Genomic DNA, 13,602 nt, shown 5'->3' on the forward strand with positions numbered 1-13,602 from the left:
ATCCAACTCCAGTGTTGATGCAAATAATGTCAGTGCTTGGCTAGTAATCCGCAAGAAAAACAAAAACACCAAACAAAATGGATGCAGAAATCCACAAAATGTCAGCAATTGTGGTTTTCAAACTGAAATTCAATTGCACTTTGCAAATTCCATGTCCCACATGGGAAAAGTTTATGCTTTTATATCTTTTGGTTTCATGGCACGCTCTCGTGTCTGGGCACACAGTGAGAATGCTGTTGTTTTGCGGTTTATGTCTATTATGTCTGAGATGTGCTTTGTCAATTTGTTCTAATAAGTTTATTTGATGTAGCACCTTTTTACAGATTAAATCACAAAGTGCTTCACATGATAAACATTTGTTAAAATACAGTAGGGTCCAAACAGAAAACATCTCAATCTCAATTTTTGTCTCACACTTAAAATAGTAAAAATACCTTTTGTCTTTCATGTGTGGGGTGGTGCAGCCTTTGAGCGAAGGGCTATTCAAACAAACAAGGTCTATTGAAACGGTGCGCTCTATTCTTAGAGCCGAGGAAGGAGGAAGAAGGTCGTAATGAGGGCGGTGTTTGTATTTCAGAGAAAGAAGTGATGATTGAGTTTACATTTTTAAATTGAAGTTAATTTAAGGCTGATAAAAAGCACAAAAGAAACTGTATAAATGAGTGTGTGTGTGCGTGTGTGTGAGTATCTATATTTGCAAATCCACATTGAACTACACAAAGCGGCCATACACGCACGTACGTACATGACTAAATAAATGAAAAACAGCCATGTCTGAACAAATAATCTTCATTGTTCACACATTCTTGAGCATCACTGGTAACTTTATTCATGTTGACTTTTTTGTTTTTCTCTCACAGAAATACACAAACGGAGAAAATCTCTACGCAGGAAGTTTGATTCCTTCTCAAAGGAAAAGAAAGAGCGAGGTGAGTTCATCACGCAGACACGGTCACGTGTGGTCAAACCCTGGAACCATCTCTGACCACAGTTTGTCTCCTCTGTGCTCCGTCCCTGTGTGACCCCACACCCACACACTCTGGTTGCCTCAGTAAATATTATCATCCATCATGATGTCCCCTTTCTGCCCGTTATAAAGCATCGCCGCCGCTGACGTCCAGTGGCTTTTACCGCTAATGGTCTCACATACTTGAAATACTGTGTTTATAAAGCACAAGTGGCTCATGGCTGCAGACAGCCTTCAGTGAGTCAGGCGTATGGGTTTTTGATCGTCTTTGCGTCTTTTCTTGCGTTGTTACAACATAAACTGATTAATGACCGGACACAAACTCCCTCGACAGTCACTGGGTCGCCCTACAAATTCAAAAACAAGCTCCGTGTGCGTACTGTACGTACCTCACTGCAGACCTCCGTATCATCCACTCTGCTGAGGAGTTGGTCATCTGCAATCTGCTGTCTCTCCAGGACCCTGAAGCGGGTAGGAATTTTTTTTTTTTGGGTGGGGGTGAATTGATAATCAAAACTAGGCATTTTCAGATTTTTTTTGTCCATTTTCAATGTTTTATTTTTTGCTATTTCATTGTTTTGTCACCTTTTTTTTTTTTTTTTTTTTTTTGGGGGGACATTTTTTTCCTCAGCGTGTTTGAATGTGTTTCAACGGACCATTTCTTTGACTTTTTGAAACTTTATTCAAAAAAATTAAAATACAATTTTTCTGGCTCATTTTTCAAGGTTTATTTGGAAAATGTACTAACGTTATTGTTGCCTTTTTCAATCAACTTTTATTGACACACATTTTTATTGTTTAGCGCCATTTTCATTTTTATTTTGCCGACGAAGGCCTTGGACCCCCACTGACAGTCTTTTAACCCTCCATGCTCTCACATGCTCACATTGCTGTCACCCACCCATAAAGATGAAAGGAATTCCGTCTCAGCCTCTGACCAAACTGAGCCACAAAGTGCCAGCCCCTTTTTTTTTAAAAGATAAGTCTTTGGGCAATTTAGGCTTTTATTTTATAGGACAGCTGAAAAACATGAAAGGGGAGAGAGAGGGGGAATGCGTTTTTTTTACATCCCTCTTCCTCTCACTCTCTCTCACTGTTAGCCTCATGTACCCTAACATGTGACCCCCTACCTCTTCTGAAGAGATGTTCTTCTCTATCCTCAGGTGATTAACAAAGCAGGGAGTGATACGAGCCAAAACAAACAAACACACACACACACATACACACACACACATTCCCAGGCTGTCGGTGCAGGTCTTTAAATCTTGCCTCCAGCCTCTGCCACAGAGACTTAGCTGACTAACCCTGCTAATCAAAACCCAGAACATTGGGACCTGGCAGTGTTCCTGCTGGCTCTACTCCCCCTACTACCATCGGCAAGACTGTGCGGCCGTTCGGCAGGTAGCAGATCGTATGGAACAGGACTGTTTAGTGGTGAAAGTGGATTTACGCTGAGTTTGGCAATGGGAAAATACTAGAGGTGGGAAAAATGTATTCTTAGATGTTAGAATAGATAGAATTGTTGCATCGAGATGCATCGATATTCGGTTTAGAATCTAATCGTTGGCCTCCAAATCGGAATCAAATCCTGAGGTGCCCAGAGATTCAGAACAGTTTCTCCTTGATTTGATGCAGATTAAGCTAGAAAGCATTTTTCTGGTGCAGAGAATCAAAACAGATAGTGGAGGAGAAAGCAGATGTGAAGACAGGGGTCTCAATTATATGTTTTGGATATGGATCAGAGTAGACGTGACAGTGTGCCTGTTGAAGTTTAACTGGACGAATAAGATCAGTGCTGCCTTCAAGTCGTGTACTAAACAGCGGGAGTTCCTGTAGATTCCTTTGCAGCATTGAGTCCCAAACTTGATTCAGGATTTTTCAGAGAGGGAATCTTGGCATAATCTTTTTGCAGCTTGCCTTACGCTGGTAGTTTTAAAAATCTTGCATGCCTTTTCATCGTTGAAACCATTTTCACCGCTATTACAGGAGGCAGTTATACTACAGTTGCATGAACATGCAGTGTGGTAACCGCTCGTATGCAGAGCTTCAGCGTTGATAAGTGCTAAATGTTTATCACGACTGCCCAGTGTTATGGTTCAAGGGCATGCTTGGAACAAACTACGCAGTATGACCTAAAAGGAAAAGTGTTTGTACTGGTTTCAGGCAAAAGACAAAAATTCAACTTTTTATGTGCGTGTCTTTGCAGTCTCAAACGTGATGAATCTTGCGAATAAGGATGAAGGGAGACTCTCAAACAGAGGCATACATGGCGTTGCACTTGATTGTACGCACAAAAGCGACAGGAAAAAAACAGTTAAAGGAAGAAAAATAAACTTGAGCGACGTTTTTAATCCTTCTTACCTTCTCACTTCTGCCCACCTAGCTAATTGCTGTGTAATTTGAGTGTCGCGAACCGCCTGCTTTGGAAACCCTCCATTGTAATGTCAGATGGCGTGCGGAGGCTGTTTTTTTCTTTTACTTCTTAGTTCTTTCCCAGTCGCTCCACCTCCAGTATTTGTGTATTTCTCTTTGCTGCTTTGGCCTTCTTCCTGCTTTATTATTATAACATTATTTTAGGAGAGGAATAAAAAGAAGTTACTAAGCGTATGTGATGTGATGTGTTTCACTGGGGTTTACCCAGAGGACATTCTCTGTTAAATAAACAAGAAGTCTTAGCTCAATGCCTCGGAGGACCAATACTTTCATCCAGCTGCTGGCGTGGTAACGGAGGAATAGTAGCGAGCACTGAACCGCGTCCTTTTGTCCTCCAGGAACTGACTATGACCTGAGGACCAGAAGTACTAAAGAAAGGAAAGCAGTGAAATTCGTAAACAATAGGGCTGTGACCAGTCGGACACACACAGCTGTCTTCCTGTCTGATTTTTAGTCTGTGGTACTTTAAACCCAGAACTTGTCCTGAGGGGTCTCGTCAGTGAAATGCTAACTGGAGTAATGATGCCTACTGGGACCAGGATTTTAGAAATACCCAGGTCATGCGTGCAAATTTCCCCAGTCTTCACAATCCATATGAAGCCCAAAGCCTGTACTACAAAAAGCAGTCAGATGAGACATAAATATAAATAATACCGTTCTTTAAATAATTAAAAATGAGGATTTGGAACCCAGTGATGTACCTTATACTCTGTCAGAAATATATTTTTGTCTAATTAAAAAATTACCATTTTTATTGTCAGAAAAATCCCTTCATTTTTAAAGCACTGACTCAGGAAAAATATATGTATTCTTTATTGGGTAACAATTTTCATAACATTTTGTAGATATTAAAGATTAAAAATAATAAAAAAATATATATATACAGATGCATAGATGAATGTAAGTAGTAGAACTATCCTAACTTAAATCATGAGTAGGTACATGACATTATGTTGTCAGCTAGATATGTATACTCAAATATACACATTAATACTATGTATACATATAAACAATACCTTGTGTGCCCAAAAGTCTAAAACTAAGCAGAAAATATGGCAGCACTCTTAGAATAGAAAAAAAAAAGACACTTTTAACTACAAATTTAAACTCCTTTTCAGGTTAATTTAAAGAATCCCCGAAACCTGCAGACTTTATTTACCTTTCTTAGAACTCTGTAGCAGTGAGCAGTGTTTACTTTTAACACCTGACAGCTAAAACCAGCTGGCACTGGGTGCCAGAGAGTGTGGCCAAACGTCTGCAGACAGGGAGGCGGAGTGGTCAGCTCAGCTGTTCCTGCCGACAGACGTCAGCACTGGAAGGAATAAGTGTGAGCTTACTGATCAAACTGGGCCATCAAAGTGCAGTGCAAAAGACACGTTACCAGATGGCATCTCATTCAATGAAAGGTAGCCCGTTCTCGTTGGCAGGGGACCTTGTTTCTTTAAAATGTATGACTTGTGCTCAGGAATTCTTGCTTGATAAGCGGCAAAGCAAGATGATTACTTTCATTAAATGTGGGCACGTAGGCCAAATCTACAAATCTACGTTTTGGTTTAAATATGAATTTTGCTAGGTTTATGCCTTGCATCCAAACTACGGTGGCTTTTCCAAGCCCCTAAACGACCTTTGGAAACACTGCTGCCCCCGTTTTGGTTTGAAAACTCAGAGGTTGCGTTGTGGTCTGGACGGGAAGAAACAGAGACGTTTGGAAACGACGACGCACGTCAGTCAGTCTCATCGGTTACTTAGGCTTACAGACCTTTCAGTAACGGTTCCACATCGTCGCCAGTCCAAGCAAATAAATCCCCGGCCTTACTTTTCGCCATTGTTGTTCTTTCTCAGATTCATTCAGGATTTTCAACCGCAGAGTTACGTCAGAAAGACTTTTTTATATTAATACCGGCACGCGCATCCCCGGTGTATTTGAATGTGTGATATGCATTTCAGGATGTGTAAATATGGATGGAGATCATTTATGGTATAAATGGTCTATTTGACGGAGATCATTTTTGTCTCAAATGTAGTAGTGTAGATGTAGCCTCAAAGTAAGAATGAAGTAAAAATGGATACTGATGTTGGTGATTACGAGTGGTGGAGGAAGTTCTCAGCTTTTTAGAGACATAGCTGCCTTGATACAACACATGAAGATGTTTTAATAATTATATAATACATTACAGACTGTGTGTGTGTGTGTGTGTGTGTGTGTGTGTGTGTGTGTGTGTGTGTCATTCAACAGTCCTGTGTGTGTGCTTCTGATTGTGTGAATATGACCTTGTTGATAGGTGGAATATTTAAGCATGGAGGTTTTCGACTGTATTTCATCTATTCTGAGGATCTTTCACAGAAGGCTTAGTTTCAGGTAACCCGATCCCGCAGCTGAGAATAGATCGGAATGTGTCTATCTCTATTAGAAGGGTCTTATAAATAAGGAGCGGTTTGAAGGTAACACTGTACCACAGAAATAGATAAACTGACATGTGTGAGTACAAGAAGAAAAGTATAAAAGAGGAGTTTTTTTGATGTTTAGAGTGACACTTTGTGTACACACTTGTGTGTTCAACAATTGAATGCAGCTGCATTTAATCTAAATTTATTGGACTCGTCATGCGTGCAGTCTCCTCCATCATTTCCGGTCATGATTGACCAGATATCACTTGTTATGACACATGCAGAGTGAGCTCTGATGCTTCACTGGCACTTTTTATTTACTTTAACATCAGTTTATACTGGGTATATCAGGTGATGTAGAGTGGAACAAACAGTCACTATACACTCAGTGTTGGCAGGATGTATCAGTCGTTGGACAGTGCGTCCTTCAACTGAGCAATCACAGTTCAAGAACGCTAACTGGCAAACATCCTTTGTGATGGAATAACATTTATTCTGTAACTAACCCAAAGATCTTTTGGCAAACTTCTGCAAGTGAGAGAAGAAACTGTTTTTCAGTGTTGTCGTGTAGACACGGAAAACAGTTTTGGGGTTGAAACATCAGAGTGCGCACCATTATCCCCTTCGTGAGGTGTCACAAATAAGGCGACATTTTGTGCAATGGTAGACATGGCCAAAGTAGTGCTAGCTCTAACCGCTCACAGATTGATGCACTGCTGCAGCCTGGTAGCCTTCCAGTAATAGCTTTGGATTGGCCAACATGGCTTTAGGGTCATCGTCACCTGTTGGTTTGGCATGCTCCTGGCTGTGCTTCACATGTGTTTTCATTTGGACTAAGAATTCTTTTTTTGAAACATTGTTTTTGGAATAAAGAAGAAGGAAAAAAAAAAACGGTTGTCCTTACCACTCAAGGTTTTTTCCTCGCCACATGCTTGCTCTTTGGGGGAATTACTGGAACTGTCCCTGAAGGTGCAAACCGCTGTTGGATTAAAAAAAAAAAAGGACTGAGAAGTACTGACAAGTCTTTGGTCACGAGTGTGGCTTGCCCTGACCATACCCTCATCATTGTTGTTTACCGTAACTACAATCTTCCCCTGGCTTTAACCATACTGTAGTTAGCATATTGTTGAAATAAATCATTGAAAATGAAAACTTTGTCCAATATCAATGGCTCTGCCAAACACTATTATTGAATCGATTTAAGTCAACATTTAGACATTTCGTAATTTCACGTTAAAATTATGAATTACTATCATGATTTTGTAATTACCTTGAGTTTGTCTGAGAATCCCTCCCCCCCCATTCTTTTTATTTTTGTTTTCCTGGCGGGAGAGGACTTCTGTAGAGAGGTAATCCGTGCTCATTTCACAAGCCAAAGCCATTGTTTGTTTTTGTTCTTAATGCTCTTACTTTGCCTCTAACTGGATTTGGTGCCAGGTCAGAGTGGGGGCTCATCCGTTGAGCGAAGGATTCACAGTTTTAGTAGTCGAGCTGCACGTTGTTACTACAACCCGACCTATAAAGGATTTTTAAGACCGATATAAATATTTGGTTATTTAAAAATATGATATTTCGATATTACGGCCGATAGATATAAAAAAAAAGGAAAAGTGTCATTATAAAGATTTTTTTAATCGGCCATTATAAAACGAGATACTGATAGTTCGGGAAATGTCTAATATCGGCCCACCGATATATCTGTCGGGCTCTAATTGTTACAGGTTTTTCTTGTTCAAGTTTCACTGAGGCCACTTTTGCTCAGGAAAGAAAAAGAATCTCGCCCCAGAGATGAAAGTCAAATCATCTTCCTGTTTGGAGTTGAGATGTGATCAGCAGAGAGGAATGTGTCCTGTAAATAAAACGAGAATCACTCAGGACTCCAACTGCCGAGTTACGACATTGATGTGTTCACACAAAATGAAATAAGCTGCAAAACTGTTTTGATACTGGAGAAGTGTTCATTCTGATTGGCCACTGTTTCTTGGTGTGTTTCTTCTTCTTCTTCTTGTATTAAAAAAATACCCCCATTAAAATGTAAATATCATTCTGTGAAACCTAACTACTTATTCTGTCCTCTCTGACTTGATCAGATTTGTTCTTCCAGTTAACATCCTTGCTGATAAGTAAAACACAAAATAACGTCTTTCCTTTCCTTTTTCCCATCCTCTCCTCCCTCAGAATCGGCCCCCAAGGCGTTCGGCATCCCCCTCTCCCAGGTCATCGCCAACGACCGAGCCTACAAGCTGCGTCAGGACGCCCTGAAGGAGAGCAGGCGAGACTGTCTGGACCTGGAGGCCAGCGTCCTGCGCTTCAGGGCCGAGAAGAGGCAGTTCTTCAACGGGAGCACAGGAGGAGGTCCCAGCTCGCCGTCTGCAAACGCGGTGGCACCGGCGCCCATTTACGAGACCCACAACAAACCGATGTCGCCCACGTTTCTGGATAACTCCGGCCGAGGACAGAGGAGGGTGAGTGAGTCTGTCAACATCTCAGTAACTACAACAAACCGCTTTCTTTTTATTTTGGGGAACCATTTTTTTTTTACAAAAAGTTCTATGATCTTCAGACGTCATTTAACTTACTCAACCCAGAAAGACGTGTGTAACTATCGTGCATGTCTGGAGCAGACAAGCCTATTATATCATCATGGCCCTTAAGTGTACAAGTTGGTTGTACTGACTTTGTGTGGTCTGCAGTACATTGTGTATTAGGGACATTGTGTTCTTAACTATTGCAGTAAGCGGTTTTGAGTGCAGCCGCTGTGACTGATGGATCAGCAACTTTGACCTTTGACCCTTAGTTTTACTTCTTTTCTTGCTCCAAGTGCAACATTGCAATCTTGAATTTCTTCTTTGCTTTTGCCAAATTCCACGTTTAATCAAACGGTGGGTATTTGTTTTCCTGTGTTCCCACGTGTGTGTGTTTTTAGAGAGATTTGAATCAGTGAGTCAAGGGAAGAAAATTCTTCTAATCGGTGAAGTGAAAATTGGCAGTCCAGGTGTTTCTCTTTGTGCCGTGTGTGTGTGGGGGGGCAGTGAACGCCTCCATGGTGCAGCCTGCTAATGTCTGAGTGCATCTGTAAGCATTTTCACCTCTGAAATTCCTCCATTTGTTTCCACAGTTGTGTGTTCGTACGAAAAAATGCTGTGTGTATTTTTTATCTGTGTGAACCCTCTCTGCTTGAGGCCGGCACACCCTGTAATCCGCTCCACACTAAACTGGAAGCAGTAGTTATGTTCTGCCTTTAATGAGTATCATTACAGCCGCAGAGCACAGTAATTGACCTGAAGTAGCTATCAAGTTCAGCCCATAAAAATCAGTCATTGAGGTAAACACTGCACACACAGGGCTGCCTGAGTGGGTATTATTGGGGAATATTTGGTAGTAGACAGACAGAAATAATAATGTGGTTCTGTATTTAAGAGCTGGAACCAACAATTATCTTCATTATTGACAAATTGTGTAAAATCCCACAAATTGCTTGTTTTTTAGAACTTACACACTAAAACTTCAATATATTAAACTTGCTATAGTGGCGGAGAAGTACTCATATCTTTTACTTAACAGGGGTGGGAATCACCAGACGCCTCCCGATACGTTATCATCACGATACTTATGTTATTGCGATTTGAGACATATTGCAATATTCTGCGATGTATTGCAATTTATAACCTTTTTTCCTACTTTAAATTTTTCCCAATTTTAAATGATGTCCCCAAAAGGAAACTTTGTCAACATCTGTTTTATCTAAAAAGATACATGTCTCTATTTGTTCATCTCACTTCACTTTTATTGCTTCAAAATGGGATTGTCAAGCAGACAAACTGACCAACACATAGATAATAAAAGATCCACACTTGGCGCCTGTGTATCCATACAGTGTTGCCACTGAAAGTATTGCGATATTATGCTGTATTGATTTTTCCCCCCACTCTTAGGCAAAATACTAAAAACGTCCTGCATTCAAAATGTTATATATATACTGTATATATAGGACAAAAAGTACTGAATGGAGACCTGAAAACACACCTATAGATAGATACACACACACACACACATTCCCACACCGCAAAATACTCATACACACTGCTGTCTACTCTCTCTCCATGATGAGTCCTCCACAAACTGCAACCCATCCATCTGAGTCTCTCTCTCTCTCTCTCTCTCTCTGTCTGTTAGGCACAAATCATATAAGAGTCTTTGCATTTTAAAAGCAGCTGGAAATTGGCATTTAATTATTTGTTTTGTTCAAAAGGAACAGTGTTTTTTTTAAATATTCACTTGATGTTATTTCACTTGATGTTATAACTATTTGTTCAAGGGACCCAAATGTTCTGAAAATATTGTAATAATATAAATTAGGACAGCAATTACTTTTTTGTGTTATGCTTTTAGATTACACACATTAACTCAATGTTCTTAAACTCAACAGATTATTGTTATTTTACCATACTGTTAATTTTGTGTTTACTTGGAAAGATTACTGTATATTTCCACTTTGTATTTCCATCGTAAATTTGGTATTAAATTTCATTTAGAATTGGTATTAAAAAGTCTTAAAAAGTCTTAAATTTAACTTGTTAATACCTGTAGCCACCCTGCTTACTATAATATTAATACCATTGAATCAGTCAGTGAAGCTGGTTTTAACCATCTTGGACAGTGAAGTTCTGTAATTTAGTCCAGTGGTTCCCAACCTCGGGGTCGGGCCCCTCCCAAAGGGTCACAAAACAAATATGAGGGGTCGTGAGATGATTAACCCTTGTGTTGTCTTTCCCTCAATATGAAAAACACTTTTGTTGTCCCTATCGCAATTTTTTGTTACTTTAAAAAAAGTATTACTTTCCCAAGACAATGTCTTTGTCCCTTTTGTTGACGTTTTGTCACTTTTTCAAAATTTTGGGCAATTTTTCCAAAGTTTTTTAAGCTTACTTCCAGTGTTTTTTTGTGTAGTTTTTGTCACATTTTCCAATATTTTTTACGCTTTTTTCCCAATGTTTTGTCGCCGTGTTCAACATTTTTGACCTCCCATGTTTCTGATATAAAAAAAAAACTTGGAAACAGGTTAAATTTAACCTCAGGACAATATGAGGGTTAATGGGAAAGAAGAAAAAAACAAAGTTCCGCTTGGTAAATATTTTAGACTTTTTCCATGAATTGTTTTAGTGAAATATTAGTTTGTTTGATCTCTTTTTACTATCCGCAGGGGGGCCTGTCAGTGGACTCCATCTCGGACCTGGTAGAGAGTCAGTCTCGCCTGCTGGAGGCGCTGCAGCTCTCCCACCCGGCCGAGCTGGAGCTGAAGAAGTCCCCGGACGGCAGGGGCTCGTCGGAGGTGAAGACCCAGACCAAGCTCAGCCTCAACCCCATCTACAGACAGGTGCCGCGGGTGCTGGAGAGGTGCTGCAGTCACATCGAGACCCACGGTGAGACCCGGGCTAGATCGCACTAGTGCCATTTGGAGTCCCCAAAGGAAACGCACTCGTTTAACTTGAAGCAAACGTAAAAGTCTGGGTTTAAGTGCCTTCATTTAGATATCCAGACTGAAGTCTTAGTGTAAATGATCCGTATACAGGTCGTTGGCCCAATGGTTAGCACTGTGGCCTCACAGCAAGAAATCGGGTTCGAGCCCTGGTCTGTGTGGCGTTTGCTTGTCCTCCTCGTGTCTGCGTGGGTTTTCTCCAGGGGCTCCTGTTTCCTGACAGCTAAAAACATGTTCCCCTCCCTCTCTGCCGAGCTGATGTGTAGTGGCTGCCATGCATCACCCAGGTGGGTGCTACACATTGATGGTGGTAGAGGGTAGTCTCCCCCACCCACCCACCCTCCCTCCACCCCAACGTTCTTAAAATGTCTGTTAATGCCTTATATAAATGTAATTAAGCATCAGGTAAATGATAACTTGATGAGACTATTTGGCGCTTCATTTTGTACCCCCAGGTCTGCAGACTGTGGGAATTTTCCGAGTTGGTAGCTCTAAGAAGAGAGTGAGACAGGTGAGGACGTTTTCTGTTCACCCACATCCACAGTTTTTGTTATTTAAACCATTACAATTACAAATAACATGTTGTTTGTCAAAGGACTGAGATATAAAACGGACAAAACCATTATTTAGTAACGCCCTTGAATATTTTTATTTGGAGATTTTGTTATTCCTGAATGAGTGGAACTCTTTCCCAACTGCCCCATAATACACTTCTTATAATCAGACACCAGAGGATTATTACTACCAATAATAAGATTATTGTGTGAATCTTTCCTTAATTCACTGACCCGTGTTTCCTGTTGATGGAAATAATCTTCAAAGGAAAAGCTGACGATGTGTGATATCCTGTTTTTAGAGAAATCATGTCCCATCGGAGGAGGGCTTTAACCTTCCCTTGTATGTTTTAGTCTTTTTCCATGTGTCTCGCTTTTTTTTTTTTGGGTACATATGTCATGTGTGTGCTCCTCAGCTGCTGGATGACTTTGACCGGGGGGTGGACGTCCAGCTGGATGAGGAGCAATGCGTCCACGACGTGGCAGCGCTGCTCAAAGAGTTCCTCCGAGAACTTCCTGATCCTTTGCTGTCCAGAGAGCTCTACCCCGCCTTCCTGCACGCCAACCGTAGGCGCGCGCACGCACACGCACACACACACACACACACATACACACACTGCGTGCCTAGTTTTGCCCTGTGATTTTGGATTTAATTGCGTTGTGATGGATGCAGTGTGTGTGTGGTGGTTGACTTTGGCTGAAAATGTCACTCTTAAAAATTTCTCAGCACCCCTAGCTCAAAAAATGTTCCCGCGACCATGCCTGTCTAAATGAAACCAAACATGCTCCTCCTTCCCTCTGCGCCCCCTGTAGTGCTGAGGGGAGCGGACCAGCTGCAGTACCTGCAGCACCTCCTCTACCTGCTGCCCCCCTGTAACTGTGACACCCTGCTGCGGCTCCTCAGCATGATACACACCGTGCAGTGCTTCGCCCAGGACACCATCGGGACAAATGACGAGGAGGTAAACCACTGAATGCTGAATAGGGCTGGGCAAATAATCAAAATTGTATTACAGTTTTGGCTGCTAATGATCACAAAAACAGAATAATCAAGAAAAAAACATTATTTTATTACGTTTTGCGTAAGTATTAAGTGTCACAGTTGAAGGTGTTTTCACTGTTGATTTGTTTTTCACAGATTTTTAAGATAAAAAATGACAACATTTTTCCAAAAGTCAATGACTAATCATGATTTCAATATTGACCAATATAAACGTGATTATGATTTTTTTCCCCCCATAATCGAGGAGCCCCACTGCTCATAGTGATAAACACACATGTCATACACCTTTGCCAGACACAGAGGGTCGAACAGAAACACGTAGTTGCATACCCATCTGCTCGTTGAGAGTCAACGACTTATTCTGGCTTTCCTCTCCTCCTTCCTCTCTCCATCTAGATCTCCGGGAACAAGATGACGGCGGCGAACCTGGCGGTGATCTTTGGGCCCAACCTGCTGCAGAGGGAGCGAGGAGGAGACGCCAGTCCCCTTGCGATGGGGATCGAGGACAGCACGGCGATCATCAGCGTCACCCTGCTGCTCATCCAGAACTACAGGAGGCTCTTCACGGTACGCCCGGGATCACATCACATTACGATTCATTTAGCCTTTATCCTAAGCGACTTGCGATAAGGGCATTCGGATGAGATGTGTTTAGCCTGAAGCAGAAGATGTGAATACTTGCAGCTGTCCGTATGTCATTGGGGAGCTCGTTCTACCATTTAGGAGCCAGGACCGCAAACAGTCGGGATTTCGTTGAGTGATTGGGCGTCCCTCGCAG

The 13,602-nt window shown here is 41.5% G+C and overlaps 2 protein-coding genes across 4 annotated transcripts in view; one reads left to right on the forward strand and one right to left on the reverse strand.

Annotated features, from left to right (window-relative positions):
- The window catches only part of arhgap36 (Rho GTPase activating protein 36), a 62,477-nt gene that overhangs the window by 43,199 nt on the left and 5,676 nt on the right, over positions 1 to 13,602 (forward strand). For all 3 annotated transcript variants that reach the window (XM_032499424.1, XM_032499426.1, XM_032499425.1), the window contains exons 3-9: positions 861 to 929; positions 7,967 to 8,253; positions 10,992 to 11,211; positions 11,723 to 11,778; positions 12,238 to 12,388; positions 12,635 to 12,783; positions 13,221 to 13,391. In XM_032499424.1, coding sequence (XP_032355315.1) covers positions 861 to 929; positions 7,967 to 8,253; positions 10,992 to 11,211; positions 11,723 to 11,778; positions 12,238 to 12,388; positions 12,635 to 12,783; positions 13,221 to 13,391 — 1,103 coding nt within the window. The remainder of the gene's footprint in view (positions 1 to 860; positions 930 to 7,966; positions 8,254 to 10,991; positions 11,212 to 11,722; positions 11,779 to 12,237; positions 12,389 to 12,634; positions 12,784 to 13,220; positions 13,392 to 13,602) is intronic.
- Positions 12,421 to 13,602, reverse strand: part of usp12b (ubiquitin specific peptidase 12b) — a 32,840-nt gene continuing 31,658 nt past the window's right edge. Inside the window, exon 11 of the transcript XR_004326781.1 lies at positions 12,421 to 12,437. The gene's annotated coding sequence lies outside the window, so the exon portion shown is untranslated. The remainder of the gene's footprint in view (positions 12,438 to 13,602) is intronic.

This window comes from Etheostoma spectabile, chromosome 19 (genome assembly GCF_008692095.1).
Source record: "Etheostoma spectabile isolate EspeVRDwgs_2016 chromosome 19, UIUC_Espe_1.0, whole genome shotgun sequence".
Taxonomy (NCBI): domain Eukaryota; kingdom Metazoa; phylum Chordata; class Actinopteri; order Perciformes; family Percidae; genus Etheostoma; species Etheostoma spectabile.